Source organism: Aythya ferina (assembly GCF_964211825.1).
Source record: "Aythya ferina genome assembly, chromosome: 1".
Lineage (NCBI taxonomy): Eukaryota > Metazoa > Chordata > Aves > Anseriformes > Anatidae > Aythya > Aythya ferina.
In genome coordinates, this window is record NC_140296.1 from 122938937 (window position 1) to 122958697 (window position 19761).

A 19761-nucleotide genomic window follows, 5' to 3' on the forward strand; every position below is an offset into this window, starting at 1 on the left:
TGATGCAGCCCTTGCTGTAATGGTCCTGTAGTACTACTAATACAGAGGATTCTTAAGACTTAAGTGATAGGATGAGATTAGTATTGTGCTTATTCAAAATATGGTTAAAAGTGGTTTTAGAGTACCCATCATTTCTTCTCAGTGGAGTGATTTTTGTGCTCAGGAGTGAACTGAAATGGTGTTGGGCATGCTTAATTTTAGTACATGCTGAGTATGAGAGAAGATGGAGTATGCATGCAACCACTGTTGGTATTGCAGGAGAAACATACCCAATCTGGAGTGATATGCTTTATGTGTACACACTGTGTGAACATTCACATGAATCACCCACTCTGATGAACTCTTGTTCAAAGTAAATAACTGCTCGTTTTTTGGGAGGATGCTGAAGAAGTGGATCAGAATACTAGACACATTCTAGCAGAGAGAAAATTAGGGACACTTACTCATTGCCATCATTCAGTGTTATTCATGACTCCTAGCTGAGACCTCCAAAACAAATCCTAAGTATTTCTTGATCATTTCAGGGCAGTCTATCAGGTGAGTTTGAGTTGCTGCTATGCCAGCTGTCTGTGACTATAGGAGCATTCCTGCTCAGCTCCACTCAACAGGAGGCTTATGTTGGCAGGTGGCACCTAGCAGCTGAGAGGCAGTTTAACAGGCAGCAAATTTCAGCTGCTAGTTACTAGCTCCTGCTCAAGCACAGTTAGCGACTGTAACCATGCGAAATGTTTCTATGTGTGATAACACATCAAAAGCAGATTTGAATTTGGCATGATAGCAAGCATGAATAAGCTCATGTCAGAATTAATTGCACAAGGAGAGAAATGCAGTAGTTCCCACAGATCTAGGGTTCTTATTAACCGAGGGCAATGTCATTGGGCTGTATGTGAGCCATCTTTCTGTGTTATCTTTTGTTGCTTAAGTTGTAGTTTGATACCTTATGGGTGTTTGAGAGGAATTTTCTGACAACTCTACTGTGGTAGGTGGAAGTTTGAATGACACCCATTATGTCACTTGAAGGTAAGTATCTAGAGTTCACAATGTTTCTGCCCAGTTTTTTGAGTCTTTATTGGCTTGTCTAGCTTACCAGTGTGCTAGCTAACTATTCATATACAAAGCAAGTCAGATTCCTCCTGGGGCATTCCTCCTCCATCTGGGACATCTTAATGCAAATCCTAGTTTGTGGCTATGTTGTCCAGCCTCAGAAGCTGAGTAAAAGTTCTGGGAAGGAGACACAGCTTTTTTTTTTTTTTTCTTTCCTGAAATTCCCTTCAGACCCTGAGCCATTACCAACCATAACAATCAATATACTTGTTAAAAGAGGAAGACCAACAAGGAGTCTTGAAGAGTGACCATCACCACTTAATTTCTGATCAACTTAAGCAAAATTGACATGAACAACTCCAATGCTGACTAAATACCCAGACATAATTTTAAAGTAATTTGAATAAACAAGGTTAAAAAAAAAAGAAAAAAAAAAGACACACACACATGCAACTGTAAGCATTGTAAGCATAATGTAAGCAAAATGGAAGCATAACTGTCTTTTATTTACATTTACATATAGGTATATTGCATTTTTTGCTATTTGGCAGCTAACAAGGGGAATAAAATCAAGTGAAAATTCAGGGAATTTCTGCTTCTGAGGGAAGTGCATGAGAAGCTGCGGTAATCAAAGAAGCAATACTTTGTTTTGTCAGAAAATGTCTTTTGTCAGTTTCTAGGATGCACCAAAAAAAAACTTGCACTGTTATCCTTCCAGCTTGTTTGATATAATTATGGATAATGTCATTATTTATTTTACATGCCTAATTCGTGTTTGAACTTCTTGATATCTTGTGCTAGTCAGTTCCACTAGTTATTAGTGAAATAGTGAGAATCTTTTGTTAATTTTTTAAGTGTTCCTTTTTGGTGTACCTAACATTCATTATACGTTACTTGCATTGTTTATATAGGAGTAAGACATTACTTTTCTCTGAATCACTATCTGTTCCCAAATTATCTTACATCACTGTTTTTGTTTTTTCCTATGTCAATGAAACAATCCTAGTCTTTTATTTTATTTTGTATTTAAATCAGGTTTCTGTGTACTTTCTCTGAAACTTAAGTATGTGGAGGAAAAATGATTCAAGAATAGAGTATTATTTCTACTTTTCCAAAGAAGTCCGCTGGGAAAGCTTGTGTATGTTGTACGTTACCTGTAAAAACTGTTGCATAGCTCTCTCTGTACATTTGACAAATGAAATACTTCTAAGAGCTATCAGACATATTATGATTGCACTGTATATTGTTCATATACTTCTTGCTTAACACTGTTTCCTCAATTTTAGTCTGACACAGTAGAGTTTCTTACATTCTTCTGTCCTTTTAGCATTTATAATGGATTGTTTTTGCTTGATTTGCAGTAGATTACAGCCATTGGTTTCTAAAGTGTTGGTAATGGACTCGACAAACAAAATCAATCCCACTGTTGATACACGGTTAGATTAATATAATCCAAAGTCATACATCAAAATATCATTAGTGTAGACAGTGTATTCCTTTCCAGTCTCAAGTTCTTCATTCATTTCTCCAGGCTATTCATTCCGTTGCTTGGCACCATGAAGGGAAACAGTTCATGTGCAGTCACTCAGATGGAAGCTTGACCCTGTGGAACCTGAAAAGTCCTAACAGACCATTCCAGACCACAATCCCACATGGTAATTTTGATAGTAAAAAAGTAAAACAAAGAAACAGTATGATATTCTCCATGTTGTTTGCTAATGTCTTTGTTTATTCTTGAAAACAAGCATAGATTTCCCAACGTAATAAAAGCAAAATTCGTTTGGTTTGGTTTGGTTTGGTTGTTGTTGTTTTGGGTGTGTGTGTTTGTTTGTTTGTTTAGTTTACAAGCAACTTTTCTTTGACTGGAAGAAAATACTGAGCCAGAATTAACCATGATCCCATGAATTTAAATGCACACTTCATTTAATTTTATCCTTCAACTAGTTACATGACAAAGCATGTAACAGTTTGTCAACAAAAGGAATTGAGTCAACCTAAATATGAGTTAGGAAAAAATCAACCTGTTCATAGTCATTCTGTGATCAGAAAAAGTATACAGTTGGTGAAGTTCAATAATTATTAACTGTGTCATCCTCTTCAGTAATCTGCATAACTTTTATATGTTTTTGAAGGGTAGTCCGTAGTCCTTTAAAAGTATGTGGCAGTAAAAACTTAAAGCCATAATAAATGTAATTGATTTAAATAAACTCATGTATTAGGGAAATAGGTATTAACACTCATCATCTCCTGTAGCTTTAGAGTTCCATTCTCTTGCTGATTATATAGTTGCTACCAAGTGTATATTTTATTTTGGTAGCATGATAATTTTATTATCATGATGTTTTAATACAGTTTTCACTCTCTTTATTTCCTTAGGAAAAATTCAAAGAGATGGTAAAAAACCCGAATCCTGTAAACCAATTCTTAAAGTAGAGTACAAGACCTGTAAAAACAGGTATGTTTATAATTCTGTACTTAATTCAATGTTACATTCCTGAGTTAATAAACTGCTTTCAGAATCTTCCCCTTTTTCTTTTTGCAAAGATATTTTTTAAAGACACTAAACCTATACTGTAAACTTATATGTGTGTAAACTTACAGTTGCTATGTTTTTATATTTGATATAGTGAACCGTTTGTGATATTTTCTGGTGGATTGTCATATGATAAGGCTTGTCGAAGACCAAGTCTAACAATTATGCATGGAAAAGCAATTACAGTTCTTGAAATGGATCACCCTATAGTTGATTTTTTAACTCTCTGTGAAACTCCATATCCAAATGGTGAGTACAGTAAGCAAAACATTTACAGAAAATACAAATGAAGCAATCTTCTCTCATTTCTTAATTCCCATCCAGGAACTTCTGTTCTCACAGTTGTCTCCATCTCAAAAAATAAAAATAAAAAATCACTGAAAGTAACTGTAACTTGTTTGCATTCTCAATATAGAAAACAAGTAATCAGTTGACAATAAAGTATGCATAAATCTCCAGATACAAGTTTGAAACACATGGACTAGTGTGAGGAAATATTGCTCTTAATCAAACATATGTGCGTATATATTTTAAAGTGTTTTACTGCATATTGTGGGACTGCCAAATGCTGAAGTAAATTCACAGAAAACTCCAGAAAGTAACATTAGAAAAGCTGTAAGTAAAAAAGAAACTAAATTTAGCTTTTTAATCCTCCAGTGAGTTAAGTAAAATAAATCTTCTATACATAGCTAAATCAACTGCATATTAAAAACAATGGCCTATGTTTCAAGGTCATGGAATAAATTTAATTTTCAGTAGCCTAAGTTAGTATGGCATTTCATTTACCTGTGGCAAATAAAGTGATGCTTTCCAGTATTAACATTGTGTAGGCCCTCCCCCTGATCACACTATTATTTAAAAATTTTGGTTTGACCTGTTACTTACAGCCTGGTGTAACAACAGAATGCCAAACACCATGCATTCATAGCTGTCCTGAAAGGAGACTAAGTTGCTGTCTGTTTACTAAGCATTTTGGCATGAGTTATCTCCAGAATGTACTCTGAGCTTGTACATATTGGAATGGCTTGCTGCAGTTGAAATTGCAGTCTTAATTTCATATTTATATTTTTTGAATATTTTTTGCACTATGTAAATTAACGTATCCTATACACGAAGAGAAGCCTATACTTGTCATTTCAATAATTTATTTTTGATAACCAAAAAAAAATTGTTAAAAGCAGAGACAAACTATATGTTCTTCTAAAGTGTACAGAAGGAAGGAACTTTTCAGTATCTGGACTGAACACAGCAGACTTACAGGAGTATTATGAGAATTATGTGGCTGGATGTAAGCTTTTGTTATGAAAAGTATTTCCTAGGGGGAAAAATCTTTAATAATTATATATAATAAATTATAAATATTTCTCTAATTGCACTCTCGATCACAAATTTTCCAGTGATCAGCTGTAACTCATCTGTATTAAAAAAAAAAACACAACATACATATATGTAACTTACTTGATTAGAATGACTAATGGAAAAACTCCAGGTCTTTCATATTTTATTCTTCTCTTACAGAATTTCAAGAACCCTATGCTGTAGTTGTGCTTTTGGAAAAAGATCTCATTGTTGTTGACCTGACACAAAGCAAGTAAGTGTGAAGTCTTGTATGAAGTTATTTATACTTCTTAACTGTCTAGCAGATGATAAAAATCCAAATGATATCATGCAATGTCATTTTACTGTCCAAAATCATTAACTCTTGGTGTTAATTCACTGTATATGTTTACCTTCACCTCAAAAGCTAGGATCAGCTAATCGACAGAAGCTTGATTTCAATTTTGGGAATAAATCTAAGCCTGTAACATTCATGTTACATTGATGTTAAGTGATTCTTGGTCACCTGCTGAATCATGACCTGAACTTGTGTGTTAGAAACTAGATTCAACCAGTACTTATATGCACACCTAACTTCACTAGATTCCACAGGGGCTACCACTTAGATGCTTACTCAAGTATCTTAATAAATAATGGCATTGATTTATAGTGGATCTATGGGATTCTTTCATAATCCATTTGTTGTTTTAAATGACAAATAATTCTTTCACATTGGAATCAACGTTAATACCAGAGAGGAACTATATATCATGAAATGTAGGATCCAATTCTTATTTCCTTTGTTCTGCATCCAAAACTAACAGTTATGTATGTCCACATTTGCAATGGTATAACTAACAACAGAATTTTTCTTTAATGATTTGTAACATTTTAAATGAATCATATTCTGATATCATTCACTTTCAAGCATAATTCCAATCATCTCAGCAATAGAAAATGAATGTAAGTGGAATCAGAGCAAAATTTCTTGCATTTTTGAATTGTGAATAACATTGTGTAATCTGCCAGAAGTGAGGCCTGCCTTCTTATTAGACAGTCCAAACTGATGCAAGTGAGAAATAAACTAAGATCTACTTCATCTGTTATTTCAATTGTTCACTGTAGAATCAGTAGTTTACCAACCCAATAAGCAAAACTGTTCAACATAAAATCCACAATTGTAAAGGTAGTTCTTAGGTCATAGTATACATGTATATTATATGTGTGAACCTGACGCTTCTAGAAAATGTATAACCTCTGTAACCTCATAAATAGGCTTTTGAGATGTTGGGAAATTTTACATTACAAAAAGAGAATTCTTGTCACAATACAAGAATTTTTATATCTTTACTAGTTATTTTTGACACTAAAACAATACATATCTTTAAAAAAATAAGGGAAAATGTACTTTATCAGTAATGATTTTACTTAGATTGTTATACACTGTAAAATAACAATATGTCTTCTTATATGGTTTAGTGTATCACAGTGCTTCTAATAAATTGTCTTCCTTGACTAGTTTTCCAATCTTTGAAAATCCATATCCTATTGACATTCATGAGTCACCTGTCACCTGCACAGAATATTTTGCCGACTGTCCTCCAGATTTGATTCCTGTACTCTATTCTGTAGGAGCAAAACATAAAAAGCAAGGATACAGCAATAAGGTAAACAAAACCAATATATTTAAATAAAGAAAGTGGATATACAATCTATGTATTTGAAATATCTCGCCAAATTATTTTCATTTTACTTCTTTAATAACTAATTTCAAATTGGCCAGCCAGCAGCTTAGAGGCAGCTTTCCTTCTGTGGTTGCTTAAATCACCGTTATACAGGACTAAGGCTGATGGAGTTATGTCTGATCAAATTGAGTTAAAAGAATGCCATGACTTTAAAATTCAAATTTGTCTGAATATGTTATCTCTATCAAAGAAAGAAATAGTATATAAAATGAGTATAATGGAAAGCAGAAAAGCTTCGGTGGAATTTAAGGGTTGACAGCATTTTTATTAAATAAGGATATTAATTATTATTTTACTGAACTACTAGTCTTAATGAAAGAGTCTTAGAAAGAGTCTTCTACAAGCTGCAGAAATAAAAATGGAAAATGGAATTACTTTATAAGTTTCAAGCATTAATCTGGTTTATGTTTTGATTAGAAATCATAATAAACAAATTAGAAAAAATATTGGGCAAACTAGTCAGACATCATCAGTTTTCTGTTCATATTAAAAGAAATACTTTCCTTGGAGCTGTCTTGTTTTCCATGAACTGAGAATCTGGGCCCTATATACTTCTTTGGGGTCTTGATTCAGCAAAGTACTTTAGAAAATATGTTTATTCTTTCTTCGTCTTTTTATCTATCCTTATTTCATATACATAGCTTCCTGTACATTGCACCTGTACTCCTTGTACAACCTCTTGTCCAACTTGCTTTACTTGTGCATGTGCAAATACACACTCAGAATGTAGATAGCCAATCATTTGCCACCCACACATTTCTGTACCCACATGTACCCAGTCTATGTATTCTCAGAACCAGTTTGTATGCCCAGATTTTTCTACCCAGTCATACTCTGCACAAATCCTTACCCACTCTGCCCATATGTCATCTGCCACATCCTGTATCCATATGTATCAAGTTTTCGGCACAGACCACCATCTTGCTTTACCAGCCTAGACCACAGAAGAGAATGAGAATCTTGCCACTAGTAAACAAAACCAGGAAAGAGATGATGATTTCTTATGATCTGTGGAAGTTGCATTCTTGTCTCATATCCCATATCATGATGCTCAGATACTTGTTTCCCACTTTTCTGGGCCAGCTTCTTCAGTAGTCTCCATCCTCAGAATAGATTCTCATTTCTATTCAGCATCCTATAGAAGCTCCAAGAGTCAAGAAATGTGAAAACAGTAGCAGAACTTTGTTACACCTTCCTCCGGTTCCTGTTTTGAATGTTTGCAGTGTTAGCTGTGCAGAAATCTTGGAACTTTGGTTGTTAACATAAAAGTCAGTTTCATAATCTGTGCCAAAATGTTTTTTAAAAAAAAGAAAGAAAGAAATTCGAAGTCTTAATAAATATACAAAAATATTAAGAAGCTTTAAAAACCTTGAATACTATATATTTTCATTCCTTTTATAAGATGTATTGCTTTCTGCAAGAAGAAGTCTGCTCTTGAGTTTAAAAATTAACCAAGCAAAATTCATCAGGATTAGTTTTAAACTCTATGCTCTTGTTTGTTTAGGAGTGGCCTATCAGTGGTGGAGCGTGGAACCTTGGAGCTCAGACATATCCTGAAATCATTATTACAGGGTGAGAATGAAACTGAGGATTTGTTCTTTTAAATTGTTAGTGTCTAGAACTTTTAGTTGTGGGTTACCTATAAGTAAGCCTTGACCCTTGACAGGGTATATGTGTCCTAAATTCTTCAGTGGAAGTACATGGTTTTTCTTCTTGGTGCAAAGTCACCATAGAAATTCCCATTTGCTGTAGAAAACAGAGCTTTGTATTCAAGGATGAACTACTGTTAAGAATTACTGATTCAGGCCCCAGTTTTAGAAAGTAAGTCTGTATACTTGTTAAGATGGAATCTTAGGAAAGGGGATCCTTTGCAACAGAATTTTGTGGTTTTGAGGGCCATAGAGAAAAGCATTAAAAAGGGAGCCAGCTGTTCTGTGCCTGTTGTCCTCTGGCCTTCTGGTGACTGTGTCTGGGAATTGGTTTTGGAATTTGTTTTAATACCACATGATTAGTGGGGATGTGGTGCACTGGGATGAATTTCACCTTGTAAGTAAGGGACATACCAATGAAAGGTTCAGATTGAAGTAGCAGCCCCATTGAGCCAATGCCTGATGTATTTTCAAGAAAACACCCTGAAAAGTACAACTCAGCCTTCTTCTAAGATGCATTCTGTGTTTTTTCTTCTGGTCTCAGCCATGCTGATGATAGCAATGCATTTGATAAATTGTTATAATCGATGATAGTCAAAAGTTGTCTTTAAAAGATAAAATTATATGTGTGATAATACTAATAAGGAGGATAAGAGATTATTCTAATTTTAAACAGAAGTGTCTCCTTTCTCCGACTCTACTTCAAGGAGGATTTTCTGCTGATAAAAACAATGCAGCTGTAAGGTATTAAGCAGAATTATCTTGCCCTCTGTCTTTTCGAAGTTAGATATACATGCAGTTTTTAGAGTGCATAGGCCTGATGCTGGCCCACTGCAAGACCCAAAGTGCTGAATCTTAACCTTGGCATTAGTATGGGAATTAATTTTGTGCTGTTGTGATCTTAAAAATCACTGGGGACTTGGTTCTCTATAGGAAATGCATCAAAAAGTATTTTATGAATGCAATCAAACTAGTAACAAAACATTTTCTTATGGTTGGTATATACGCCATTATACATTGTCAGTAAGGTATGGGGAGTTACCACGCAAGTGAAATACAGTTTTTCTACTTATATTTATCACTCACTGAAAGTAGAAAGTGTTTTGTAATTGCATCTTGTTTTAACACATTTAATTTTTATATTTTTTTAAGCCATGCAGATGGATCAGTAAAGTTTTGGGATGCTTCTGCCAGTAAGTTTCTGAAGTTCACTTTTATATAATGCTGACAAATCATGCACATGCACACACACATAATACATGATATTTTACAGTATGCATAATATCTCAGGTAGTATAATTAGGAATAGTCAGGAGATATTAAGCAAATTAGGAAAAAAGATTGCTAATGAGATATGTTAGAAAAGAATGAAAGTCCAAGAGAGGGATTAAAACACCAGATCTGACATACCAAAACCTCTGAAGGAAGAAGTGCTGGTAAATAATACCTAGGGCATAATCCTCGTGTGTATATAAAAGAGTGAGCTGAATTAGACCTAATGGTCAGTTTTGGTTTTCTTGTCTCTTCTATTCTGAGTACAATGTTGTCTTTTTTACAGATAAGTAAAAATAAAATATTAAAATACAATAATACGTCTTAATTAAAGACCTAAGTCTTGCCCAGTCTCAAGATCCAGGAAATAATTAGGAAGGACTTAGGTTCATCCTAGCAAGAAAAAGCTTCAGAAAAGTTATTCCATAGATTTTAGCTGTAATTGTAAATATTGGAAAACAGCATTTTTCCCTACAGAAAATACATATGGTACTTATTAGTAAAATATATTTATTTTTAAAGATGCATGTATTTTGGATGAAAGCAAATGTATTTTGGTTTAAATAATGTCTATACTTCACAAGAGTCGGAGCAGTGTTGCCTTGTATTTTCTCCCCTCAGTAGTACTGAGATCTCTAGGTAAAACATCTCTTTCATGAGCTACGGTTAGAACATCTCTTTCCTGAGTTAGCAGTCTGGAAGTCTGTACTGGAAGGCACAAAATACTTTGCTTTTAGACATATTTTAATTAATAATTTTGCATCTGAAAACACAGATCTGTGGAAGACAAGCAATTGCTAAGCCACTGAAGCAGTTTCCCAAGTTTATCTTCCCAAGTTTATCTCAAAAGCCATCTCTTACTTGCCCATGTGCAAGTGGTGCCCAGTAATTCACAGATGAATAAGGCATAGTCTTGCCTTGTACTTGTGTCCCATGACTCTGTAATTCTTCCAGTCCTAGTAGGGGTAGGCCCAAGATGACTGATTCAAAGCAACTCTCTGGATTTGATGCTGAGACTAAGGGCATCCTGAGCCCTCTTCCACCTCCGCAAAACAAGGAAGAATGATGAGTTCATTACAGAAGTAATTGCTGCAATTTGTAAAAATTCATAATATACTTAAACTGAAAAAATAATAATAATTCTGTTGTCATCTGATTACATAACCAAAATATCACTCTTCCTCTTTTCATTGCTTGTTACACAGGGTAGCTGGACTGATCTAGCATAATTACAGTAACGTGCATGACAGCTTTACCTTTATGTAAATACACACCCTAGTAGGTGCTGGGCCTGACTGACTTTTTCTGACCTTATGCAGTGATTAATTAATGACACTGGTAAATTAATGTAAAAATAGTAAAAAACACAGCAAAGGGGAATGTCAATAAAGCAAAATGGGGCTAATTATAATTCCTCTGTTGCCTCCAAATTTTACAGTGCTATAGTTGTACTCTTGACCAAAGCTTCTGGATATTACGTTTTTATATGCAGGTATAAATACAGATATACTTGTTAGTCAGGAAATTCAAAACATTTTAGAACTCCTGTTCTTACAGAAAGTCTTTGTGTTGCCCAGAATATTTTCCTTTTTTTTTTTTTTTTTTCTCTTAATATGCCTCTTACACTTTCCTCTCTAGCAAGACAAAGGAAATGTTAGTTTCTCATCTCATTAGGAAAACAGCAGTAGCATCAGAACCATTTTTTTTAACACTGAGTATAATCTTGCCTCAGAAAGTACTAAGAAGTATTTCACAGACAAATGCACATTTTGTAAATATCAAATACTTGTCCTACCAATACTGCATATCAGAATATAATGCCCATCTTTTTCTCTTCTTAGGCCTTCACATGATTCTTTGTTATGCCACAACTGAAAAGAAAATGGGAACTGAAGAATTTTATAACTGATTTACTTATTGTTAATCAGTATTTTTATATGTTTTAATATATTCCAGTTACTCTACAGATGTTGTACAAATTAAAAACATCAAAGGTCTTTGAAAAACAAAAGTTGGGAGAAGGAAAAGCAACAGCTGAGATTGTGGAAGAAGACCCTTTTGCTGTTCAGATGATGTACTGGTGTCCTGAAAGCCGAATTTTTTGTGTGGCAGGAGTTTCTGCATATGTGGTTGTTTATAGATTCAGCAAACATGAAGTAAATACAGAAATTGCAGTAAGTCATTCATAATCTTTTATAAAAGAACATTTCTGAATCAAAGTGCTTTCTGTACTCATATACTTGAAAAAAATAATATCAAACTCAGTAAACATAGGTTTAGGAACATTCATTTTTTATCATTTTGAGGGAAATCTTGATCATATTTAAGCTGGTAATAAAAACATGAGTTTTTGCTATCCAAATCTCTTCTTTTTCACTTTAATAGTAAAATTCAGGATCAATTTCAGATGTAGTTTGCTTTTAAGACTTTGATCACGTTAAATCTCTGTCATACTTGCCTTCTCTAAAATACTGATGGATGTATGTTTTATCAGACAATATTGCTCTTCTTAAATTAAGTATTCAGTAACTTCAATTTATGTTCATGGTATTTGTCATGAAAGGGAACTGAAAATTATCACTGGCTTTTAACAAAATTAAGAGAGTTGATTTTTTTTTCTGACTTACACTGACTTTGTTTCCTCCAAAATAGACACTATTTGAAATGCTAGCTGATTTATGGCTAAGTAGTTGTTATTTTATTAACCATCATGATCCTCAATGTTATTCAAATATTCCTTTTTCTGTCTTCAGGTCTTATGCAGTCACTTCATTTCAGGTAGAACCATACAGTTCATGTTCTTTTAACTGCACTGCAGCCATCTTGTACTTATCATTCTACAGCATGTCAGACTTTTGTTTAAAACTGCATTTCTTCACAGGAGCCACAACCACTTCTAACAGTGTGGCTCAAAGGCACTTAAAATGTAAAACAATCTTTCTTTAGTCTAAAATATTTAACGGCAGACGACTCTTAAGGGAAGCCAATATAAACATGACTGCCTTTCCTTCTGGCTTGCCAGTTTCTGACTCTGGAGAATAGTCTGCAACTTCCAGATACACTCTTCCCAGAAGGTCTTTCTTCATGTCTGCTGGCTCTCAAAAAATCTCCATGGCTGACCCAAACATTCCATTCCATTTACACTTTCCCTGACAAAAGTTTTCCTTTTCACACTATTTTAATGTCCTTTAGAAAGTCTATCGTTTTGGCCTGGCAAAAGCTTCTGTGCCACTTTTGGCCTGTAATTGTGTGCCAGTTGGTAAGGAGATTAATTACCATTAGTTGTTCTGCTTTTTTCCTCTCGTTTTTCCACTAGAGGCAATTTTTAAGCTAGCTTGAGGCATCCTTTCAGGAAGGTTTTTAAACTAATGGACAGTAATTTCACCTTATTGACCAGTTCACACATAATGCTGCTAAAATCATTGCATTTCAATGTTCATTTATTATTTCACAGCAAATGCACCTTATCTTTTATTACCTAACATTTATTTTCTTTATTTTCATGTCTTTTAGATTTTCAGCTGAGTTGCAGCAGACCCAGGGTGTTCTAAAATATAATAGTGTGCAATTTAACAATTTCTCAGATTTCATCTGTACTTAAGAAACATTTATATAAGGAATTGTTCTGTGAAGAGTTGTTTTAGTATTTTCTAATCATTTTTGGCATAGTCAATAATTCTCCTAGATTTTGTGCATCCCTGAGATGAGCCTAATCTCGTTTCACCATTTTTGTTGCAAGCAAGTCTTCATTCCTAAGTGGTGGTTTTTTTTTTTGTTTTGTTTTTTTTTTTTTGTTTTGTTTTTTTTTGTGTTGGTTTTGCTTGTTTGTTTGCTTGCTTGCTTTTTAACAAAAAGTAACAGGAGCTTTTGTTGGAATATATACCTGACTTTAGCTTGCCTAGCGTTGTCTATATTCAGACTGAGTTGGCCAGCCTCAGGACTTTGCTGCACGAGGTGAGCCCAAGTTCTAGCCCTTAGTGCCTGTAGCAACCAGCCTGAACACAGCTTGAGTTCCACCTACAAACCCCAGCATTTTAATAGATACCATGTTTGACAGCCATCGGTCTTGTAACATCATTGCTATGATGAATGGGAAGCATGGAGGCTACTCTGAGGTTCCTCCATGTAGCAGGGAAGTCCACTGCTGAACATGCCTTAAGGCATAGGCTGTGCCTGGGACTTCCTGAATATAACGTAAGTGTTATTTGTGTCATTCCATGTCAGGTTCTGGAGACAAGTAGTATGCACGTGACTCAAAGTCTGCTTTATATCCAACCTTGGAGTCATTGCCATATAGTTATGTGAAAAGCATTTGTTGCTGTTTTATTATCTGAATCCATTCCATCCAGTCCAGGAAAGATATCTAGGTATATATTAAACAAGATCACTTTCTCAGTGATCAGTCTATGATTCCTCTGTGAAGCTCTCCTTCAAAGCTCTTGAGAGGAATGATACAAAATAAGTTTGCAGTAGTTTGACCATAGAAAGGAAAATCAATGAACATAGTGGTTCAATTATCAAAAAAGATCTGTACAGTGTGTCAAAATAAATTGGTGCCACCGTTTTTCCTTCTATGTGTAAGTGGCTGATGGATAGAACGTAACAAAATGAATTTTAGTAGAAAAAGGAAGACACAAAGAAAAATATCCAGAGAAGAATTAGGCACTTCTAACATGGTTAGCAGAAGAACATATTCTTCTCATACCCTTCCCTCGTAAACATTAAACAGCATTATAAATTGTTTCAGACAGCAGCAATTACTTCCAGAAGATTAGATTTTCCTGAACTCGATATTTCACTTTTTCAAAGAAAATGTTGTCCATAGGCTTCGTAGCTGATTCAGGCAACAAAGTGTGTATAGATTTTGCTTGGAGGAAACAAAAGTGAAAATTTGAGAAAAGACATTTTCTCTTCTGATTGAGCAAAATTGCTTCTTTCTGAAATGTTATGTTACAACACAATGGTTGAGAAATAGGCACATCTTCAGTGTACTGATCCTTATCTCCTGATTTTCATACGAATTAGATAGCTTCTTTATGCTGCCATCTTGATTTTGGTGAAGATGATGTCTCAGTGAGAAACCACTAAGAAGGAGATCTACGTTTATAATTACATCTGATCACTTCAAGAAATCAGCACTGAAATTACTATTTAGCTAGTATTCCCAAGACCTTAACTCTTAGAGGGCTGTACTTTTTCTTTTTCTTTTTTTTTTTTTTTTTATTAAAAATTTTCTAGATTTCTTCTTGGATAATTTGTGAGGTAGAAAGAATTACCCAATATTTATCATGATTTTTTTTAGATGATTTCTTATATAGATTTGAGCTCCCTGCCCAGTTTCCCCTGCTTTGCAATTCCTTCAGTTAAAATTTCCTGAATTAGCGGAAAGAATTGAAGGATGGTTAACTTGGTTGGTCTCCTTTTCCCTATCCAGAGATCCTAGCAGGAAAGTGAAAGTTAAGTGGTTTAGATTTTGCATTCTAGAATCTGCCAAACGCATTTGCAGTCTAAGGAATATGGAACTCTGTGCTGTTACGTTTGATTTCCTGACACCCACATATGGACAGATGGAGTTCATGGACCAGTAGTGCTCACACTGTTCAGTTTCTGCAGACTGGCTAAAACCTGTCTTGTAGAGACTCTCTTGTACTAGCAATACAGAGAAAGAGTTGATGATTATTTAATTAATTGGCTTAGGAAAAAAATAAAATGGACAATAGATGGAAAATTTTCATGACATTGATCCTTAATGATGCCTTCTTATGCTGAAATATTGTTTATTTGGGAGTCTTTTCAGGCTAAGTTCTGGAAAGCTGTAATCTTTCCTTTCACTTACAAGAAAAGGCTTGGATCAAAGTCAGCACTGAAAGAATATACTTAATTAATTCTCCAAGTTCCTATGTGATGTTAGGCTGTATAAATAAAAAATGACAGTACTCTTTGCTTGCACATGATGATGATAAATGTTTTGTGGTTTTTTGCTTGTTTGTTTGTTTGTTTTAAGAAAATAAGATTTACTGATATTTATTTGAAAGTAATAAAACTTTCAGCAGCTTTCTTTATTAAATTGTGACTTAGCTTTTTATTTATTTAAGTCACTAGAGGTACGACTTCAGTATGAAGTAGAAGATATCATTACTCCTGAACCAGAAATAATTCCCCAGTTTCCAGATGCCTCTTCCCAGCTTCCTTCTTTAAAGAGCCTTTCAGGCAGTACCAACACTGTAGCATGTGAAGGAATGATGAAGGACAGTATCCCATGTCTTAGGTAAGTCTATGCCATCATTCAAATACTTATCTTTCTAAAAAGTATTTGTATCAGGTGTATTAATGATTCAAGAAAAGGAAGTTAATTATATGTATGTGACATATCATATGACACAATGAAAAAAATAGAATTATAAACAAACAAAAGAATTAAGGCAAAATAATGAATAATAAATTAAATAGCTGGAATTAAGTTATGGAGAAGACAAACTGTTACAGTTAAAGCTTTACTGAAATTTTCCAGTATGATCTATGAGTGAATCTTCATCTCACATCTAGTTTTGAATGGAATACAAGCACTACAGAATAGATCAATGAATTTTTGAGGAACTTTTTTTTGTTGTTTTTTTAATTCACAAAGATACTTCCATAAAGTGGTCATGTGCAAAGCTTTTGGTCCTTGATTAATTAGTGTAATAGTAAAACCATCCTCTGTGAAAGAAGTATGTGTATTTTATGACATGTTGGGGAAGGAAACCATGTTCATAATCACCAAACAGTCTTAAATGTTTTGAAACATTTGCACCGTGTGGAAATATATAGGTGTTTAACCTTTAGGAAGAAGCAAACTGTTGCCTGCTACAGCACACATTGCTATTGTTCGGGATAGAATAATATGTCTTGCTAATAAGGCAGATAAATTATAGGCTTAAAGAGTTTCAAAACAGAATTCTGTACAAAACTCCGTAAAACATGATTTCACAGGAATTACAGTGCACTTCTAATAATGATTCCTCTCAGTGAATTCATTATTATTTCAGTCTAATTATTATTAAATATTTTAAATGCCTCAATTACTTCAAAAGCAGTTTACATGAACATTCCTTACTTTGCAGATATTTCAGTCTGTTGTGCTCCTGAAAAATAGCATTAACATTTAAAAGCAATATTGTGACATTGTTCATGCATAATTGACAGTAGCTTTTGACATCCTGTTCATTTGTCCACCTCATTCAGTCTAGCAGCTGAATCTCAGACATAAGTTTAATGATTAATGCAAACCATTAAAATCAATAGAAGAGGCAGAGTGGAGTTACTAAAAAAATCTCAATGGGAAACCTTTCCGTGCCATTGAAATCAGTAAGAATGCAATTGATTGTTTCAGTGAATAAGATTTTCCCTTAAGGGATTCTTATTTGACTCAGTTTGGAAAGGGAAAGCATTGTTGATTTGGAAGGAAGCAAGGCTGTAATAAATTTGGAGATGTTCTGATAGTTCATTTTTGGAAGTTTGCTAAGCTCCATACCATCCTTCCATCCTCTGGTACCAAAACCTTGCCACACAACTTAAATACTCATGCAATCAGAGAGGAAAAAATACAGAAGCAGGTCATGGTCATGAAAAGGACAGCAGATGGTTATGTCTTTGAAATCCCAATGAAGGTCTTGTACCTCCTCCTGAAATGCTACATATATTCTGCTGTGATAGCCAGATGTGTGATCCTGTACTCACAGGTATACTAGATATGCTCTGATAGGACGATGAAATTTGGGGAGGCTGCAGAACCTGGGAAAACTGTAGATGGTTGTGAAAGATATTGCACGCCTAGTAATAAACTGTTCAGCTTTTTCAATGCTTGCCCCAGCTCCTGTTTCTGCTGCTTCATCTCGTCATGCTTGACAGAACAATGTTACTAGTTCCAACATGGTATCTCAAGCAATGACACCACAGCAAGTGCTTATTATGGCTAGGTCAACCCACACCTCAGAAAGTCTTATCTCGCTACTGCCAGCACCACTTTTTGGCTCGCAGGATTTCTTTAGCATACTTCTTGGCATGCTTCTTTGTTTGCATGTCTTTCCAACCATGGTAGTAACAATGCTCCTGATGCAAGACAATTAAAGTGGTTACTTTTTTCTCTCCAACTGGGCAGATAAGGTGTTGTTCATCCCTTCCAGTTTTGGTCAAGACTGGTGCTGTTGAGTGCTTTTCCTTTTCCTATTATGACTGCAGCTTTGAGTGGAGGCAGGGAGGGGTGGTAATCCAGACCCCTAGCCTGCAGGTCTGCTCCCACAGCTGGTCCTGGATGATAAGGAGGGAGGAAAATGAGGAAGGGAACAAGCATCCTGCTTACTGAACTGTGCAGTGCTGTCTTTCCTATGGCAAGATCTGAGCCAAGTGACTGATTATTGCTTTAGAGAAATAGATACATAAGGTCTGAACAATGCTACAGACCAGAGAAAAAGAATAGTGTATCACTCCAATGTGAAGGAAATTAATTTAGAAAGACAGATGAGGAATACCTTTCCTATTAAAAAGTAAATGAGGGGAAGGTTGGCAAGGCTAGTGAAACCTTTAAATTAATAATATAAGCAGTAAAGCATAAACTGTGTAACTGATGGTTAAACAATTGAGGACCCCATGTGAATGTATTATGAAAAAAATTGGTTGCCAGAGATATTCTATTGTGTGTCCATGCCCAGGTGTTGTTCGCAGGTGTTGTCCATTTTCCCAGCTTGGGGACTACACAGGTGCTGGCAGGTGATGTTCCAGCTGGCTGCACCCAGGGCACCCCTGAGCCCCACAGTCAAGCTAGGAGCACCTTGGGGGAAACCTTAAAAGTATGAGTGCAGTCTTCTCTTCTTCATAATTTCTGTTAGAATTGGAACAGTTTGCTGTGTACATTTTCAGTTGTGCTACATCAGTTCTTTGGTTCTCTTGCCAACTTTTGCCATGTTATTATTTTGTAGTTGCTTTATTTCAGTTTTCTGCATCTGTTTTCACTTTTCCGGATATGATAGATTGCCAACAGCCAAATTTGCCACTAAGGACTCTATCCCACCAAATGCATTCAGTTAAACAAATTAAAGACCAATAGCCATGGTTGTTGAATGAGAAGCCTCAACATTCCCTCTTAAGAAAAGTGCTTAAATACATCTGAGTAGAAATCACTTGTTGTTTTTCCAGTCTGATCCACCATCTTTTCAGGTGCATGGGCCAGGAATGCTTGGAAAGCTTGCTAAGTCACATCTTAGTCATGTTCAGGAGATATTCTGCATCAACAGTCATCAACGATGTCCTCTCTATAATCCAGTACATAGGATAGTACAGTTTTAGTTATTTACAGTATGGCTATGTGTAGAGATGCACTTACAGCAGAAAAAATTATTATTTGCCAATAATTGCAATTTTTCAGAATGTTGTTGTCAATGTATATATTGACTAGCTACTCTCTTTCTTTTCCTGAGTCTTACTGTTTCTTTGGATACTATTTTTCACGGGGGTAGAAGATAATATGTGGTAGACTGCCCTATTATGACTGTGTACAGAAAGGTGCAATATATGCACTCTCAGTATTTACAGCTATCGTAAATAGTCGCTGGCTAGTGGGCTTTATTTATAAATTACTGCCTACAGTGTGAATGTACTAATGAATAACACATCTCAAAGTGTTGCTGTTCTTGCACAGTATCTCTTTCAGTGTATCATGAGTTCTACAAGTCAAGATCATAAATAACACAGGCATACAAAAATGTTCATTTCTTAAACCCTCCTCAGTGTATACCTTCACTATGTGCTTTGCAAGTCACTGAATTTGCCATAAGAAATTATGAAGAGGTGCTAATATTTATACCAGGTTTTATGTAGGAAGCATTTATTCATTAAGACTAGATTGTGTATGAGGTAATTATACTCATAAGAATAAAACAGGACTCGTTTGCACTAGATGGACAAATAAAATTGTCAAGTCCAGAAGTTTTGGTTATGCAATGGTGAGGTGCAGTATGGAAAGGCACATCTCATCTGTCTTCTCTTGCCTTACTTCAGAGCAAGAAACTTCCAACAACGTAGAAATGTCCCATGTGAGATTTTTCAGAAGAAAGTATTTTATGTTTTCCATGTAAGTTCATGCCAATTTTTAAGTGTACGTTATATAGTACAAGAAAATAATCATGAAAAGGAAAATGAAAACAAAATGATGAAGCAAAAATTA

The 19761-nt window shown here is 34.9% G+C and overlaps 1 protein-coding gene across 9 annotated transcripts in view; it reads left to right on the top strand.

Moving 5' to 3' along the window:
* Nucleotides 1–19761, top strand: part of STXBP5L (syntaxin binding protein 5L) — a 196862-nt gene that overhangs the window by 119132 nt on the left and 57969 nt on the right. For all 9 annotated transcript variants that reach the window (XM_084500832.1, XM_084500833.1, XM_084500838.1 and 6 more), the window contains exons 8-16: nucleotides 2576–2699; nucleotides 3421–3499; nucleotides 3672–3826; nucleotides 5096–5168; nucleotides 6414–6561; nucleotides 8144–8211; nucleotides 9441–9481; nucleotides 11517–11734; nucleotides 15656–15828. In XM_084500832.1, coding sequence (XP_084356958.1) covers nucleotides 2576–2699; nucleotides 3421–3499; nucleotides 3672–3826; nucleotides 5096–5168; nucleotides 6414–6561; nucleotides 8144–8211; nucleotides 9441–9481; nucleotides 11517–11734; nucleotides 15656–15828 — 1079 coding nt within the window. The remainder of the gene's footprint in view (nucleotides 1–2575; nucleotides 2700–3420; nucleotides 3500–3671; nucleotides 3827–5095; nucleotides 5169–6413; nucleotides 6562–8143; nucleotides 8212–9440; nucleotides 9482–11516; nucleotides 11735–15655; nucleotides 15829–19761) is intronic.